Source organism: Hippoglossus hippoglossus, chromosome 19, assembly GCF_009819705.1.
Source record: "Hippoglossus hippoglossus isolate fHipHip1 chromosome 19, fHipHip1.pri, whole genome shotgun sequence".
Lineage (NCBI taxonomy): Eukaryota > Metazoa > Chordata > Actinopteri > Pleuronectiformes > Pleuronectidae > Hippoglossus > Hippoglossus hippoglossus.
Genome location: NC_047169.1, coordinates 11,364,058 through 11,382,846, shown reverse-complemented (window position 1 = coordinate 11,382,846; position 18,789 = coordinate 11,364,058). Strand labels below are relative to the sequence as shown.

The window sequence follows — 18,789 nt, the reverse complement described above, 5'->3', positions numbered from 1 at the left end:
GTTTTTGCGTAATCCTGCTGACAAACAAACAGAAGCAACCAACCATTGAAAACAAACCAAAGGAGAGGAATGAAGTCTCCTTAGCAGAAGAAATAAAATCCTGTCACAGAGTGATAACCGAATCAGGAAAGATACATCTCAAAAACAGTAACTATTTATTTCTCATCAGTTTTCATACATATACAAAACTGCAGCATAAAAAAAAACTAAAATAAAGTCAAAAATAAGAAATGAATGAATAAACAAAATAATCCATTCATTAAAAAAAACTGTATTCTAAAACCACACACACAAAAGAAAACAGTTAATTTAATTAAATAAGAACCTCTGCAGCACAAAGCTTCTCCACAACTACTTCACACAAAAAAAAAAAACATATATGGAACAATAAAATTACAGTATGTACCAACTGAACTAGGCAAATTGACAAAATTAAACAGATCCGAGGCCCTCAGAGGCCCCGCACCTCCCACAGCAGGATCTCATTATAGGCCACAGTGAAAAAAAGCGACCCAGTGGGTGAGAAGTGACACGTCTGCAGTGAGTCACTGTGCTGCAGGAAGTCCTGAAACCTGCCGCTGCTCGACTTGATTAACTTCAACACGCGCTCTGGTAAGAGATAAGACACAGAGTGAGAAATGTATTAAACGTGAGCTCGAAACTTTGATTACACTTTCATTTAAAATAAAGGTTTACCTTTTGATCCCACAGCTATGAGCTGAGACTTAGAGGAGAGACCAAAGCACGTGGCCCAGTGGGGCAGGGCAATCTTTTTTATTATCTGTAGAAAAATTGATTAAAGATTATATTTTGTATGATATTACACACATTAACCATGTGGAGGTGAAGAAAAAAAATCCCCACACAATGAAGCAGGGGGAGCTGCGCTACCTGTTTTTTAGTCAGGCTGTAGAAGGACAACTCTTTCTCAACTCCGTAGCCTGTGTAGACCACCAGGTCAGGGTCTGTTGGGCAGAAGGCAGCCAGGCTGGGAGGTGGGCTGTCATCCTGCAACACAAATTGTTTATAGATATATAAAAATGACTGAGCTAAATGTTCGTGTGAAGATATTTGAAAAACAGGACAAAAAGATATGCTGGAAAATGTCAAAAGTACAAATAAAAACATACATGTAGAATAAAAAAGGCTGAGGGGAAGTATTGAATGCAAATGTGTGTTAAGTGAGTATTCATTTTCCACGGTCTTCTACCGAGTATAGACTACGAAACAGAGCTGAAAATCCAGTATGTAGTACACGTGCAGAAACATTTCCACTCATTACCGTGTACCATCAGTTAAACTACAGCCAGTACCTCCAAATAGGCCGGAGCAGGAAACGTCAGCCAGTCTAGGAGATCACACTTGTCCTTCAACCAATCGGCAGCCCACACACTGACGCGTCTGTCAGCACTGGCTGTCAACCACATCTCGATTCCTTCCAGTCCGAAATTCTTACACTAAAGATGAGAAGATAAACAAACTCTTCAAAGACCTGCTGATGAAACAAAATGTGATAAAACGCCACAAGAAGAATTTCATAGAGCATTTTCCTTTTCTTGAGATCCATAACCCGGTAGACTGTAGCAGTGGAGAGCTAATGAAAAGAATAACTTTGTATAAATAACTGTATGAATTTAACTGGATTTGATAAGATTATTTCAAAACAATCTTGCTACATACCTACTTATGAATAAAAACAAATGTATTTACTACCTCTAACATAAAGACACTCAGGATGGTATTGTTTTACTATTCTGTCTCATAAGTATTCAAGTTATTATTTATTTTTCAGTGTGTACCGTTTCTAACAGACTTATATTTCTGCCACTTTCTCTTACTGATAAATCTTACTCAAAGTGTGCAAACAGATCATTTAAGAATTCACTCTTGCAGAATTAGGTTCATGTACAAATCTTCCGCTGAATTGTAACTAAAGGAGAAATTTAATGTGTGATGCTTCTGAAGTCTTTGTTCAGTTTCTAATGTGCCGTCATATTAAGCTGAGATAAAGCTCCATTCTCTGATTCAATGACTCACTGAGCTGACCTCTTCATTCACACACTGGATGGTGTTAATCTGAGCTCCTTTGTGGTCCCTGATGACCTGGATAGTCGCTCCATTCACTGGGCTGCTGACAGCTACGAGACCATTCTTCCCCCCTGAAAGGATCACGTGACCTGTCGGGGTCCAAAAACAGATACTGGATGAAACGCAGCAGCTTTGATATAACATGACACTTCACTGGCAGTACATGGACTTAATCATGGGTCTTTAAATTTGAAGGAAAAATGAGTTATGACCCTTTCCTTGACCATGCATACATTTTTCTAAAAGGCTACAGGCACTCTAACAAACATTATGCCAGGTTCAGACTTTGCCACTAAACTACTTAAACAACAAAAAATCAACGACTTGATAATTACTTTAATAATGTACATTTACTTTTGTCTGGCTCATGCTCTCCTTCGCTTAAAAGCTATATATAGCAAAAGTCAGGGGCACTCACCACTACATGTACACCATCCTGCATTGTGATTACAATTAAGATATTTAGCCTGCTAAAAATCTATCACTTTTGTTTTTGCAGAGTAGTTTGTCAAACCCTAAACATGGACATTTGGAAACACTGCTTTAGTTTGAAAACTCCAGGGTTGTGTTTCAGTCTGACGAGAAGAAAGAATTATGCAGACACCCACATGTACTTCCTGATAGCGTCATATCAATCAAGACTTATCCCACCCTTGTTTGTCATGTTCCTGTCACCTGACCCTTCTGAGAAAAAAAAAAGCATCAGCTTTAAATACTAGTATTGAATGAAATATGGATGGCCATTTTAAAGTATTGCTAAGCTTGTTGTCTTTGCTAGCAGCCTTTGTGCAGTTTAATTTTATTTGTAAATCTACAGCAGCCTACAAACGCAGGAGGCAAGGTTTTATCAGAAAACAAAGACATATTAACGTGGATGTAGCCTTGGTGTTTGACCATTGGAACAATAACCTTTTGAATCAGAACAGTTCATGGTGCTTAAAGCCAGGAAGTAATCACTTAAAGAAGTATACAGGAGAGGGACGACTGAGGGAAAGTCTTGATCTGATCAAGACTTTTCTGAAACTGCTCTCTCACCACTAGCCGAGTACTGGATGGCAGTGACGGCAACGTGATGGGGATGCAGCTTCATCTCCATCTCTGAGGAGGCAAGTCGGAAGATCCTCAGGGTCCCGTCACTGTATCCTGCAGCCACACATGCACTGTCCTCACTGGGAGAGGGACTCCAGCACACACAGCCACAGGCCTGACAGAGAAACAGAGAAACGCCGCTGTGTAGTGAATGTAATTACTGGCACAGTGGGTATGATTCCACCTGTCTGCACAAAGTAGGAAATATGCCCCCGATGTAATAAGCATTATTAACTGGAGGATTGCTTATCATTCTATAGTTCTGAACTTAAAAAGACAAAGGAATAAATAGTCTCATTTGATCACAATAGTTTAACTTGCTATGGAGCAGAAACACCAGGAGACAAACAATTAGTTTAATCGTGTTGTTAGAATCCCTTAAAATATAAAAAATATCTTTCTCTGATTTCCCCAATCATATTTACAGCAGATATCCAGTTAGTAATCCCCAGCGTTCCTTCAATTTCTACAAGACCTGAGCCACCTATTAAGGTAGAATATTTCCTAAATGCATCCCCTCACCTGGTTGAGCACCTGGAACTGCACCACCAGTTCGTTGCTGGGCACCGACCACACCCTCACGCTGCCGTCCTCACTGCAGGTGGCGAAGTGATTCTCGTCAGAGCTGAACACGACATCATTTACCTGGACAGCAGCAAAAAGGAGAGTGTGACATCACCGTGTCTGAATGCTGTTACAATGACAAGGAAAATCTCATCATGTGAACATCAGAAACTCGACTGATGTTTCTGAAAAACAGAATTCCTCAGGAGGTCATGTCATTTTCATCCTTCTCTTCTGAATCTTTCCTGAAAGTGGCTGCACTTTCCTGATTCATTCAGAATTGTGCTTTTCCCTTTTTAATAAGAAAAATCTTCATCTCTTGGTTTCAGTTCAGTCAAACTGCAAGAAATATGTTCATAATCTCCCCTTGTGTTCCATGTTATAGAGTTTAATAATATCCAGAACTTTTTAATGTCACATTGAAGTTGACATTTGACTGTTAAGATATAAAAATGTCATTACTTGAGCATTTTGTTATTTTCGACATTTGTGTTAAATTCATAATCAGTTTATGAAGTCTTCAGTTATGGCCCAAATCTGTTTTCTCAAGGGACCTTGACCTCCAAAATCGTTTTAAAAAATCCCATCAAGGTTTTCTGAGCTGAGGGATTCAGACAGACGGTCTTGTTGGAAAACCAGAAAACATAATGCCAAAGCTGACACTGTCACAGAGGCATACAAATTTAAAGCTCCTTTTTCAAAATGAGGATGACGATAGATGCCATAAATAATTCAGCCAGACAGGGGGCTGTAAACAAGATTTAGTTCAGGACGTGACATTTGTTGACATTTTGTCAGGACAAACTGTGAATAGGTATTGATGCTGGGTTTGCTCACCACATGCATTTCACCGTCACAACTGTAGCTTCTGACAGACATGTAACATGTGTTAGCAAGTCTTTGGGCAGATGTGTACCATCAAGCCATCAACAATAATATATTGTAATAAGTTTAAACCTTATACTCTAGCTCTTCCCGGAGACACAAGATTTGGATGTGGTTATTCTTCATTTGTCAGGGCTGGTGACAGAGCAGTGGTACCTTGGTCTTGTGCCCGCTGACCAGCCGGATGCTGCTGTTATCGGACCAGTTGATGTACCAGAGAGTTCCGGCTGTGGTTCCAACGATGCCCATGTCCATTGTGTTATCAAATGCTGCACTGACTACGGTCCCGTCCAGCATTACCTCTTTCTCCAACACCACAGTGGTCCATCTAAAGAAAAGACACAGGTAACCACAGTATCTGCAGGGCAGGGCTGCATGTTAACTGTTTTAACACGTAGCACTGGTGTAACAGTGGTTGATAGTTTTGTAGCACATGTCAACATCTGTTATCGTCGATACGGACAACTGCAGGTAGTGCAGTTTATCACTTTAACAGGTATGTGACAAGCAAATTACTTGTTGCATACACATTCCACTGGGGGATTTGATTTGAGATGGTAAAATACGACTTAATTTTCCTTCGTTAAAGTTAATTTACCAGATTGTAACGTCTCTGTCTGATCTATCTGGCTAGCTCCACGTGCTGAGGAACGTATACATCACATGTGAAGAGTCTACTGCCGAGATCAAACATACATATAACCTTAAGAAACAGATACACACCTGTCCTCCACATGGCAGACTTTTTCCTGGGGCTCCAGGCTCTGAATAGCTTCGACCTCCCACAGTCGGAACCAGCGGGTGTTGCTGCCCGTCAACAGACGGTTCCCTCGACACAACAGCACTCCTGCACCAGGAAACCACACCAATCTCATTCACATTGCAGGTTAATTTACCAAGTGAAATAAAAAGCATCTCCACAATTTATTACAAGCAACTAGAAGATAATAATGCTGGTGTGTATTTTTTGGGAACTTCAGCTAAAAGTATTTTTATCCTAACTAGATGGTCAGAATGTATCATAAATATGTACCAATCTCTCCCTTATCTGCTTCCCAGGTCATGAAGCAATCCTGTGTGTTCACGTCCCAGACGCAAACATGTCCTCGGTTAGTGGCAGTGAACAGAAAGGAGTCCGTGTGATAGCACAGAGCGGTCAGCTCCACATCACCGACCTCCGCAGGTGCTTTCACCCTCTGGACCTGAAAGGGTGAAAGACAGCTCAAGCCTTATGTACCAGGGTAAGTACAAGTAAAATAATTACCCACAAGTACACACTAAATGTGCAGTTGAAAATGATACAGTATTTCCTAAATTGTCTGTTTTACCTGGAGGTCAACATCAAGGCCATGAGTGTGGAGGAGGCAGAAGTAAATCCCCTGGCTGCCCACACAGGCCAGCTGGCCGGCTGCAGAGCGGCTGAAGGCTGCATCATGGATCGGCCCAGACATGCTCACACTGGACAGCAGCTGGAAGGTCTTGGTGCTCCACAGAGCCAGCTCTGGCTCAGAGAAGTCTCCTAAAGGGAATTGGGAAGAAACCCAGAGTAGTAACAGTAGCAACATTTGTTAAGTCATTATGCCAAGAGTTTAAATTCAAATTTTACTGACCGACAGAGAGAAAGAAGCGATCGTCTCTGGAAAAACCAAGACTTTGCACCGCCCCTCTGTGGAAGGAGATGCTTTTATGACATGTTCCATTCTGCACATCCCAAATGCAGATGAGGCTCCTGCTGCCGTTACTGCCGCCAGCTGCTGATGCCATTTTCTGGGCAGGAGATAACAAGACGCAAAGCATTATTCCATAAAACGCAAGGCAAACTTGATTTGTAGCTTTCTCTGTGGTCTGAGCAGTGTGACTTTAGGTTCACAGAATCGAACCCAAACTAAATGTCAAAAACTATGATAAAAGTACCTGTGCATCATTTGAGATCGCAAGACAAGAGATCTCCTCACTGTGGCCTTGCAAGTGTCTCTGACATCCTGTATGAAGGTGCTCCACCACCACCACGCAGCCACACGAGTACGCAAATAAACCTACAGAAAATGTATTGAGAGACAACAACTTTCACCAACCTCAGTTTTATAGTTTTATTATTTATTTTACAGTTAATGTTTAACTTTTACTTTCAGTATATTATAATGACCTTGGTCAGGGCTCCACACCATGTTGCCACGCCCATTGCCATTGTAGCCAATCACTGCTTTCAGCTTGATGCCCTCCTCTCCTGGTTGGGGAGCCACAGCAGCCTGAATCCGAGAAAACAGTCAGACTGGAGCTCAAGAATATCACAGCACTCCGTGACAACAGTTCATTATAATACAAAGTGTTCTTTACCTGATCAATAGTGGAGGGCTTGAAACGTGGGATAAAGTGCCTGTAACAATCTGGACGTATTGGCTTCTTCCCTTTTGACTGAACTTAAAAAAAAAAACCCGCATAAAGAAATAAATACAACAGCAGAAGAGAAGAGTCCGTTCACTGCAAATATTAAATAGTGCAGGGGAGCACTTACTAGTGTCATTATGGCTGCTATTCAGGGAAGGTGTGTTGACCAGCTCTGTAACTTTGAGGAAGGAGGCGGCAGATCTGGGGCCAGATGACGGACCTGAACCACTGGCTGGGCCTGGAACAGTTGTGATGGTTGGGGTGTCTTCACAAAGAGACGAGGAGCCAAAAGCTGCAGAAGAGAGACACTACAATTACAGCCTCACAGTCGTACACCTCCACCAACCACTAAAGTTTCACGGAATAAGGTCCCATAATCCTTATAATCAACATCCCTTCATCCACAGAACACTTTAGTTGTAGCCAATAGCAACGAATACATTCTGAGTGTGGCACGTCAATTAAGGTGTTGCTAGGCAACTATTGGGGATTGGCTTTTTTAGCTTAAGGCTGAGGTACTGAGGTTCACACCAGTAAGACAATTAAAATATTTCATATACGCATGTTCATATCTATTCACATGAGCGGGAGAACTTACCACCCCGATCAGCTTGGTTGGTCGTGCTGATCTCCAGATGTGGAGGTGGTGAGGAAGGGAGGGGTGCTTTCTGTCGAGGCATCCCAATTGACAATTGAACTTCACTCACTGCAACATCTGGATGAACTGTTACATGAAAACACAAATTAAAGAAATACATTGAATTTAGTCAGAAGATTTGGATCAGGTACACTATTATTCTAGCATTTAAATGTAAATTTACCTGATCTAGGGGCCGAGGTGTGGTTTACTCTGAGAGGTAAACTGTGAGTGAAGACAGAGCGAATTGGACTGTTACCAATAAAACTCATGAAGCGTAACACACAACAAGATTTAAACGTGAGACAGATTATTACCTGCTGTTAGTCAAAGAGTAACCAGAATGCGCCAGGAAGTCCCACAGAAATATGGCGTCTCCCACTGAGACTACTCCCATTTGGTCCGGGGTGAAGCTCACCTGGCAGATAGGCTGACTGTGACCTATGAACAACTGCTCCAGAGAAACAAGCGTCTCAGTCACGACAGAAATCAAAACATAACCTTCTAATACTTCTACTTCAAAGTGAAATAAACACAACATACATTCTGTAGAAGTTACTTAATAAAATAAAAATCTGTAGAGAATGTATAAGTTACATTTTAGCCACTAATAGTAAAAGGTAAAAGGGATCTAATTGTTGAGCACCTGTGAGTTGACAGTGAGCTGCATGTTATAATCCCACACTTTAACAGCATTGTGTCCTGCAGTCAGCAGGAATCGACTGTCCTCACTCACAGCCAAGGATGAGATCTGCTGTTTGTGAACCTTAGACATCTGAAAGGAAAATCAAAACAAACTCTGAGGTATAACTGAAAATTGGATCAAATGATGGTGTAGAGACAACCTGTGCATATCAAAACCCTTGGTCTCTTGTTACTCTCTCTGCGGACATGTTTTCCACATTCTTCTACCCTGTGAGCTTCTTGTCGTCGGTATCTCTGTCAGGTAATCTCATGTTCTACTGAAACTTTTTAAACACCTTCCTCTGCTTAATCTTGTACACTTTCAGCAAATAAATAAAACATTGCAAAATAATTTGCTGATAGTTTAAGACACAACATCTGTGGTGTTACCTCTCGGAGCAGACGGCCTGTCTTAGTGCTAACCCAGAGGATTTTGTTAGCAGATGTCGCAACCAGCAGATGTTCAGTTGAGGCCAGGGAGAAGCAGACCTTCAGTGCAGAATCCAGACGAGGGCTCTCTACGTCCAAAATACTCACATCCACGTGGAGCAACTGGGTAAGGATGACATGTGTCAGTCGGACCCATAAGAGAAACCCATATAATGGAAGGGTGATGCTGCCTCACTACAAGTGAAATCACATTCACATTTAATTTAACTAAACAATGCAATAAATGGCATGAAAGGTGTCAATGTGCGAGATACCTCATCCAGAGACCGTGCGTCAGCAATAGTGACAATGTACTCGGAGGGACCGACAAAAGCCAGACAGCGGCTGTCACTGCGCACTGTAAGAGCGTCTGGAGCGCGCTCCGTGCCTCGGGCCACCACATTACCTAGGAAATCAGGTACAGAGGGAATCTCAAGACGATGTTAAATGTGGCTTTCTGATAAACTAACTGTGACTCAAACTAGTGAGCTTTTGAGTAAAGTCAGTTCAAGCAATATCTCATTTAGCTAGCTAGCTAATGAAATTTGATTCTGTGCCTGCATGAATGGTTTATGGTAAGATTAAGTGTAACATGTGATCTACTACAATTATCTTTAGGTATGTGTGTGTGTGTGTGTGTGTGTGTGTGTGTGTGTGTGTGTGTGTATACATACATACAACTCTGATGACATTGTGATCTTCCTCAGAGGAGTTGTAAAGTGCAAGAGAGCCCTGAGAGTCAGCACTGTACATGTACTCCCCGTCCGGAGAGAAGGCAAGACCCACCACTTCACCACTGTGATGCCTGTAATATATATATATATATATATAAATACATACTGTATGTAAACAGAAACATAGGTGCTGCGAAATAAGAATACAAAAGCAGTCAGTACTCTCCCTTGGAGGACACACTTTTTAACAGCAGTTATGGTGGTATCTGTTGCACTTGACTCATCTTAAAATGTACCAAAACTGACCCAGATGGCAGATATTAGGTTTAGGAAATAAACACAGACGAGAATTTCACACATTCACTTGACAGTGTGTTCATAAGCATACCTGTTATCTACATCGGATTTTAATTGCAAATTTGTTCCTTTAAGATCAAGGTCAATTTACTATTCTAGTCAAATTATAGTGTATTTTAAGCATTGTGTACTGTGTGTAACACAATATATCATACTATATAATATACATCCATGCAAACATATGGTATCCACAACAGAAAGTTAGTTCAGACATACTTGTGTTCAGCCAACAGTTTGGCACTTGAGATGTCAAAGACCCTGATGACGCCCGAGCTGGAGCCACAAGAGAAGATCTGCTCACTGGGATGGAAGGCCACTGAACAGGGGCTGTCCTCAGACACAAAGTCGTACAACTAAACACAGGAGACAACAATACAGACATTCAGTCGTAGAGAGTGAACAAAGACTTTGGCGGTTGGATTATTAAATAAAACCAGACAATTGTAATTGCTCTCTTTTTATAAATCACAAACTAGACTAGAAAGAGAGAATAAAAACAGCCTCACGTGGCCTTGCTTCAGCAGAGAAAGTAAAACTGACAAAAAGCAGGACAGAATACCAATGTCTAGGTTTTCTAAAGTGAGATTGTGAACATTGTACACAGACTTGAGCCGTTATATGTCTGGCTAAACAAACTGAAGGACAGTGCCTCCTCAATGAAATTTGGAAAAGAAATTGGCTTGACGTTGATTGACCTGCTGTAAGGAGTCCATATTCCAAATGCGCACTGTGCCGTCGGAAGAGGCAGTTGTGAGATGCCGACGGACGCCGTCCACACTGAAGCCAAGCACCGTGTCTGTGTGCGACCTCATCAGTGTGTTGTACCCGTGGCTGCTCACATCAAGGAAACCCAGGATACCGGTTGAGGTGGCTGCCAGGACCTGAAGACTGTCCGATGAGACAGACACCAGGCTCACAGGTCCCTCGTGCTCTGGGAAACAATGACATGGGTCTCAGTGATTGCTCTGTATGAGGATGTGAGAGGGAACATTTCACATTTGAATATAAAGACTGTGCACTGTTTATTTTTTCTATTATTTCAAATAATCAAATTCATGCTGCCACAGTAATTTGCGGATAAGATTATATTTATACATTAACTTTTACTTTGATATCTTTAAATGCTTGTAACTTCAGTGACCTCAATTGAAAATATATTGTTATATGTTATAGCTAAAGGGGCAGAGACATCATTGAAGACTGTGGAAACCAGTGGTTCCTGTGACGCAGTAAGTCCTATGCCAATTAGCAGTATGTGATAAGATAGATCGTCCTTCATTAGTCCCACTATGGGGGAATTTATTGTGTTACAGCAGCAAAGAGGGAAGAGTGAAATACACACTCAGTAAGGTAATACAATTTGTAAAAAATACAACAAAAAAAATACTTTCTTGGCACCGTCATCTAGGACAGATGCAACCTGATACTAGAAAACCGCTTTCGAAACATACTGTACATGAAGTGAGATCATGTCATTGCCTGTGGAGCCAGAACTGTCCCCTACAGTTAGTTTGCTGCAGGTTAATGTCAGGCCTAACCCTGCTGTGCCTACCAGCCTCCAGGAAGACAGCAGAAAAATCAAGGGGCCACAGACGCAGGAAGCCGTCTTCAGAGCCCGTGGCACAGAATGCCGAGGACACGCTGATGCTGTTGATGGCGATGCCGGGACCTGTGACACACAAGCACCCAAACTCATGTCTTCACAGGCTCTTTAGAGATTCAATTTTCTCTCTAACCAACCTCTGCTTCAAAATGTTAAATAAACATTTTCTGGCTCCAAATGATTTCAGACCCACCTGTGTTAAAAGTCAGTTTCTCTCTGCGGTCTGCATGCTGCTGCAGTGCAGGCAACAGTCTCCTCACATTTCTAATGACTACGCGGCTGTAGTCCACCTCAAAGATATGGCCACTGCGACTGCTGGCAAATCTATGGGAAGAGAGTAATCTTTTATTAATAACATTTTTCAAAATATCCAGATAAAATTCATATTTCTTACAATGATGAGTGAACTCTCACTCACAGTGTTTGATCATCTGGATGCTGGTTGGAGGCGTTTCCCTCCTCAAAGGCCACGTCGGTGAAGTCCATCGAGTGGTATTCCCCCAGGTTTACTGGACAGGAGCGCAGCGTCCCGTTCCGTACTCGCCACAGACGAATATTGTCACGACCACACGACACCATCCTAAAAGCAGCACACTCGGACATTTAGTCCCAGAATTCTAAATAACTGACAAGTCGATATGAGGCCTATTTCTCTTCTACTCTTGCAGCTGGAGCGGTTTCACCTCTCCCACTCTTCCACACCTTTTCTTCACTAAGAATACACAGGTGGTGAGCGTGAGAGGGGACAAAAATCTGTGACACAACTCTCTTTGCACAAGCACACTTTAAAAAGGAGTTTCATTATATTATTCTTCAATTCTGTCTTATGCTTCAGACATTCAACACTAAAAAGCCTTGGTTGGTGGTTCATCCAGTATAATTTAAAGCTGCATACTCTGAACATTGATGCTGGTGATTTGGCTGTTTGTAGCTTTCTGAGGGTTTTTGGGTGATCATGAATTCTGTGAATAGCTGATCAGCAGTGAGCACTGTGGGAGTCAACAGACGACACAGGTGCCTTGCTGTCACGGCAAACCGCCACAGGTACCATGCATGAATCAAATAATGCTAATGCAACATTCCTAATTTCATATTCAATAAGATTATTAGGTCTCTAGGTAGTACAATCCCTTTCACAGCTTGTTAGCTTATGACTGTATCAAAGTCTTTTATTGGTGTTGTGTCTTTCCTCTTCATAATTTTGATGGTTCAGTTACTGTTCCCTGATTTACTGAGCAACCAGGGGTTTAATGACTCATCAGTCATCACTGGAGAACTACAACCTCATTCTATTAAGAAAGTGTCCACTGAGAATGTACTGCCTTTCTATATCTGTATGTGTTGTGCAAAATATAAAATCTATATTATGAGAGGAGATGTCCGTCTCAGTGTGTGTATGTATGATGTAGAAGAAACATAGCAAAGGTTCGGCCATTTATAAAACAAGACATATTTTGGTGAAAAGAATCAATCAATACGTGACTAAACACAGAAACCAGGGTACCTTGTTTCATCAAAGAAGGCGACCTTCATGGTGTTAATGTCCACATCGGTGTGAGCTTTGGCTAAGATGGTCACCTCTCCACCTTTAGTGATGTTCTGAGTGTTCCACACCACCACCATCTAAGAAAAGCAGAATTAGGATTGCAAATATATACAGTCTGCTTGCAGCTAAGGGCAATAATTTATAGTTATTATCCGTCATTTGAAATTACAACTAGATGAGTCAGTCAGAGTAGTGATTAAATGGGCCGCTCAGCAATTTCTCATCTGAATCTAATGACACGCATGGCTCTGCCTACAGAGAGCGGCTAGTGCTAAATGCCTTTATACGCAAATTAGAAAATAAACAGTGGAATTTTCATGTGGAAACATTTGCAGTCATGAAGCTTACTGTTTTATTGTGGCTGTCTTTACCCACTCCACAGAGAACACTGCCACTGTGTGAGAAGCTGTATAATGGAAAGAAAAGAACAAAAGAGAGAAATTTAGAGTGAGCGAGCAGCGTTTGACATGTCAATGAACCATGTATATGATGTGTGTGGTTGGTTACCTAAGAGAGGATAATGAATGAGCATGGATCCGGAATATTGCCAGACAGTTTCCTTTGTGGTAGTTCCATACTCGAACCACACTATGATTACCAGTTTGCGCTGAGGCCAGCAGGGTTGTGTTGCCATTAAAAGCTAGAGCAGACACCTACAGAGAAAACACATACATTTCTGTAACAAAGACACAAGAAAATGCTTTCTCTTCAACGATTGCAACCACTTTTTAAGGCCTAGAATTAAGCAATTCAAAGAACCTTTCATATGAGGCCATCGGACAAATTGTGCTGCGGGGTAGCACAACATATAACCACACTTACCTTATCAGTGTGGCCAATAAAGAATCTCTGCTGGTTCGAGGAAATCTTCATAGAGACGATAATTGCATGACACGGATATACCACTGCATCACCTGATTTGGTCCACAGAGCCTGTAGCGGAATACAGAGCAAATATTAGACCCTAGTCTATAACGTAGGATGAAGCCAGCCTGCTTTTTATTATAGTTTAGATTTAAATGAGCATACATATTTAAAAGTGCCTCCTCCAAATCCAATGATTCGATTGAGATTGAGAATAGGGTCTGGAAGCAGCTTCTAACAAAGAGAGCAGAAAAAGCAGATTCATAAGATTTAGTAATGAGCTCTTAAACAAATGATGTTTCGAGTTGTTTACATTTCCCTCTAACTCACTCTCATCTCTTACCTGCTGTTTGCTTTCTTTAGATGACGACAAATGAAGAGGATGTGGAGGAGAACTGCAAACAAACTGGAAATATGACAAGGTGAACAGGGTTTTCAAAGCAGTGATTGTGCTTTTACAGACATAAATTCTGAAGAATGACCATACAATTGCATCTGGATGTCTTCCGGCGTTTGGCTTTCACATATGAACAACGCAGCAGGAGATTGTTTGGGTAAGATGCATTCAAGATAACAGGAAAATCTCCTAAGTGTTTAGCTGAGGGGAAGTGCAAGACATGCCTTTTAAATTCCAGTACAGAATTGAAGTCGACACCGGCGTCTGCTCTTATCATCAATACCTCGAGTCTCGTCGTCTTTCCAAATCGACATCTTCATCTCCTACGTGTATGTCACCTTTACTTAATCATGGGACTTTTGTTTTATTTTTTGTTTTTCATTCATCCCGTGATCAACTTGCTTGACTCAGACATTATCCGGAATTTTTACCAGGCGGTTGGCTAATTTCAGAAGATTTTCCGCAGTTCAATACTTAAGTTTAATCGAAAGTACAGTCTAGTCCATATGAAGCTTCACCTCTTCTTCACTTTCCTCCCCATATTTGCTGAAGGCGTCCTCAGGGTGCGCAAACACATGGACTTCACTGTCATCAGTATCACGGGGTGACCTGGATGTGAGCTGGTGTGGACTGAAACATGCGGACTCCTGCTGCTGCTGGTTATCATTATGGCAAAGCCAGTCATCCTTCTGGTGAGAGGAGACTACACCCAGCTCAGGTATGTTAGTCACCGCGGGAGCTCGATCCCTCGGCAGCTGAGGAGACAGGAGGAAAATAACTGAAAATTAAACACAGCAGTGTCAGAGAAAAATCTAAATTTACCATTAACAGAATAAAATCAACCTGGGTTAAAACAGAGAGGCTTAATGAAAGCTTGTAAATGTTTTCTTACTGATTTTGGGGTGGTGATCTGCTGGACGAGGGACACGCGGTCCTGAACTGGTTTGCTGAGGGTGACACAGCGAAATACCTCACCTCTAATCGGGCTTATTTGGCTGGGGACACAGCCTGTGAAAAATGGAGGCATGAATGTCAGTCATCCATAATACCGTGCATGCCTATTAGGAAAAGCAAGAACTGCGTGGGTTGAAAAAGATGAATTAGAACTGTATAACAAATTTATTTGCATTGTAAGTATTGATTTCTAAAATGTACAGTGGCTCTAATTTATTTTGATGAATGAATAATACAAATTATTTCAAAAGAAACAGTGGAATGAAATGAATGATAACAAAATTATTTCTGGTGCAGAGTAAAAGAAAAATACATTTTTCTTGTAAAAAAAACATGGAGAAAAACAGATGTTTTAAGGAAAATCTTAAAAAGCATCAGAATCAGACGTAAAGAGCATCACACACGAGGGCAGAAAAATCTTTAAATACCATAAGATGAGAGTGATGTGCAGTGTGACATTTCATGACTTACTACTTGGATTGCCTTTTTGAATGGAGTCAAAGGGCAACTTTGTTCCCTCTGAGGGAAACCTGTTGGGGTAGGAGAAAAGAAGAGAGTCCATGGCAGTACACTGCTATAAAGCAGGTAATTGTAGTTTTCTTTCATTTGTAATAGATACATTCCAATAGCCTGGCTGATGTTAAGGTCTTTTCTCTGGTGAGGTAACCGTACTTGATATGGTCGTAGAGGTCATGCCAGGAGCCGCCCTTGGGAACAGGGAATGACATGTCTCGAGGCATGGGACCTGTTCCCAGAGAGGAGGCCAGTCCCATCAGCTTGGCTTCACTGAAGGAAACTCCTATTGAGAGAGAAAAGGACAAAGAGATGAGAACAATAAAAATGTCATGCACGCACAAAGAGGAGACTTTGCCGAATTCATTTGTTTTTGTTCTCTTACTTTTCACATGGCATTGCCTCAAACTAGTGACATTCACAAGACATGAGGTGTGAATATCAAGTATAAGATTTATACTTCTTACATTATTAAAAACAAAAAATAAAGCCACCTGGATCTAGCAGCAGGTCACTGGTAAACATGTTTTTCACTGCCAAGTTGGCACAAAGCTTGATGCTCTTCACGTGTCTGTAGCAGCGGTTGACATAGATGGAGAGAGTGTGCTGCAGATCCAGCATCAGACAAGTCCAGCGCACTGAATTGGGCGCTGGACCCACGAAACCTGGAGCACATAAACATAAAGATAAGTTACAATACATAGAAAAGTACAGTGGACTCTTAGTAGGGTGACTAATGAAATAAAATGAAATGTATATGGCCATATAAGTATGGTTGCGTGTGTGTTTTACCATGTCTTGCAGATTTGGATGTGCTCTCATAGACTGAATCCTTCGCAGCTCCGCACAGAAAAGGAAACTGGAGCCAGGTCGCTGTGGACTTGAACTCTTTGAACATATTTGAAAAGGTGATACGCACAACCTGGCCCTCCTACATATCACAGCAGGGAGCAAGAGAGAGAACAGAATAAGAATATGCTTCTCTTTCCTTGTCAGTTTCAAACACTGGGATTTGTTAAAGTTGTAAAAAGCCAATAAAACAGTTCATATCTCACACTGTGTTAAAAGTGCTGCTTGAATGAGAACAAAATTTGGTCTAAAAGAATTAAGAGATTAAACTGAATCATTTTTTTCACACAATTCAAAAGTAAATAAAAGACTGTGGAGAATATTTGCTCCCACTTTTCTATTAGACTACAATGTCAACACACAAAAAGACTTTGAAATGTCAGAGAATTATAAAGAAAGCTATTAAGGCAGAGCTGGGGCTCGGTGCATTTTAAAATTAAGTGCAATAAGTGCACTGTTAATACAATCTTAAATAGACTTAAACCATTGACCTTTTATATAGCTGCTTTCACACTTACACTGAAGACTGGTTAAAATATCAGAGCCAACTGAATCGAAAATTTGCATTCTCACATACAGCCCCTCCAAAGGACTTCAGTGCAGGCCTGAAAACAGCTAGACAGTGTACACGTGCACAGAATCCTGCAATAAAATAAATACCTCTGCAGCAACATCCAGGTGGACTACAAAGTATTTTCCAGGAATGGGTCTGAACAGAAGGTAGAAGTAGCGCCCATTCAGCCCCAGAGACTGGTTGGTGTTTTTGGGTACCAGGATGTAACTGTTGGCAGGAACAGGACCCCTGATTCTGAAAACTGAGCATTTCAGTGTCTTGTCCTAGAGGGTGTCATGGAGATATATATATGGTATATATAGTTAGTTCATTAAAGGGATGATGACCCTGCCAAGATTTGAAAGTTGGAAAGGACTGAGACAAAAGCTGTTTATTTAGCCAAATCATAATAGTGCACTACGGTGGCCCTGAAATGCAAATTTCACAAATGGGAAAACACAACGGCAAATCACAACATTTACTTCCAACGGAAAATAGAGGAAGCTGCTGTCGACAAGGATCAACACTGATTGGATGAACGCAGTGTCCATCTTTATAGCAAGTGCGTTTGTCCAGTCAGCGACGATCACTGTCGACAGCAGCTACCTCTCTCTTTCCGTTAAAAGTGAAGTAGTTAAGTTAAGTTGTTGTGTCATTGTGTTTTGCTGTCGTGCTTTTTGTTCAGTTGCTGTGTTTTCTTATTTCACCTTTGTCATAGTGTTTTGTAATTATTGTGTTTTGCGATATGCTGTTGCCCTTTTTATTTTGTTGTGTTTTCATATTTGTCGTTGTGATTTGTGATTTATTGTGTGGGTTTTTTTTACCCTGTTGTGCATTTTGATCAGCCATTGTGATTTGCTGTTGTGATTGTGTTTTGTGATTTGCTGTTGTGTTATCCCATTTGTCATCGTGATTATGCACTTCAGAGGCACCTAAGTCGACAGTATGGACACTACTGGAATCAATGAAGATGAAATTCAAACACAGAAACTGACAAAACCCCTTGAATCTTTAAAAAGGTAGTTTACAGTGCTATTGCAAGTAGAACTTTATAAATACCACAACAGTAGAGTGTGGCACACAGTTACCGTGTATGTGGTCACATCCCCCTCTTTTGCAGACCTCTTCCAGTCTTCCACTCGGACATGTTTGAATATGTTGACATAAGGATGCTGCCAACCTGCAGAGTCACAAACAGGCTTCAGTCTCAGGGAGCTACACTTCACAGCAACAAGTCAAATGCTTCAGTGTAAACTCATCCTCCACGTCACAGGCTCCTCTCTCACACTCTGCGCTGTTGCATCTGATGGTTTTAACTAAAAACCTTTAAAAGTCACTTTACCTTTGGAGGCCATTGATAGCGACGGCAGGTAAATCCACTTGTTGACGTGTGTCGGGCAGGTTTAAATCCACAGACGTTAGCTAGCAAACGCGTAAATGGCCCCCCGAAGCGCTCGCTCTCCTTCCCGCAGACGTTAAAACAACATGCACACATTTGTTTTACATCGTTACGCGGCGAGAGGACTTCTCCATTTCTCCCTGACACCGAGTAAAACTGTAGTTTGGGTTTGACGTCCAGCTTCAGTCGTATATTTCCCGCGCCAGCCTCCGCCGTTGCCAACGACACGCAGAGACAGCACGGCGCTTATGACGTCAGCGCGTTTCGTTCCCCAGGGGAATTCTGGGAAATGGCGTTAACTGGCGCAGAATCAATA

The 18,789-nt window shown here is 41.6% G+C and overlaps 1 protein-coding gene across 1 annotated transcript; it reads right to left on the bottom strand.

Moving 5' to 3' along the window:
• Nucleotides 1-135: 135 nt before the first annotated feature.
• Nucleotides 136-18,704, bottom strand: wdr90 (WD repeat domain 90). The gene is made up of 43 exons (XM_034570852.1): nt 18,417-18,704; nt 18,163-18,254; nt 17,182-17,358; nt 16,465-16,603; nt 16,167-16,337; nt 15,832-15,958; nt 15,631-15,689; nt 15,098-15,213; nt 14,724-14,960; nt 14,152-14,214; nt 13,974-14,042; nt 13,767-13,877; nt 13,452-13,597; nt 13,293-13,350; nt 12,903-13,021; nt 11,817-11,978; nt 11,592-11,722; nt 11,348-11,464; nt 10,491-10,726; nt 10,012-10,148; nt 9,439-9,569; nt 9,040-9,170; nt 8,726-8,887; nt 8,298-8,426; nt 7,969-8,102; nt 7,836-7,876; nt 7,613-7,738; nt 7,142-7,306; nt 6,964-7,046; nt 6,773-6,875; nt 6,541-6,662; nt 6,237-6,393; nt 5,955-6,145; nt 5,660-5,828; nt 5,350-5,473; nt 4,783-4,954; nt 3,700-3,822; nt 3,124-3,292; nt 2,047-2,177; nt 1,314-1,457; nt 892-1,008; nt 697-781; nt 136-609 (listed from the first exon to the last, which is right to left on the bottom strand). Exons 1-43 carry the CDS (start codon nt 18,427-18,429, stop codon nt 452-454), a joined length of 5,547 nt encoding a protein of 1,848 aa, XP_034426743.1. The 5' UTR covers nt 18,430-18,704; the 3' UTR covers nt 136-451.
• Between the last annotated feature and the right edge of the window lie 85 nt (nt 18,705-18,789).

Excerpts from the sequence above, each read along its gene's own strand:
- wdr90 (XM_034570852.1), bottom strand. Across the intron at positions 8,888-9,039 it reads ACGCACGGTCTCTGGATGAG|TTGCTCCACGTGGATGTGAG; the intron begins GTATCTCGCACA and ends ATCCTTACCCAG. Across the intron at positions 6,394-6,540 it reads CGATCTCAAATGATGCACAG|AAAATGGCATCAGCAGCTGG; the intron begins GTACTTTTATCA and ends TCTCCTGCCCAG.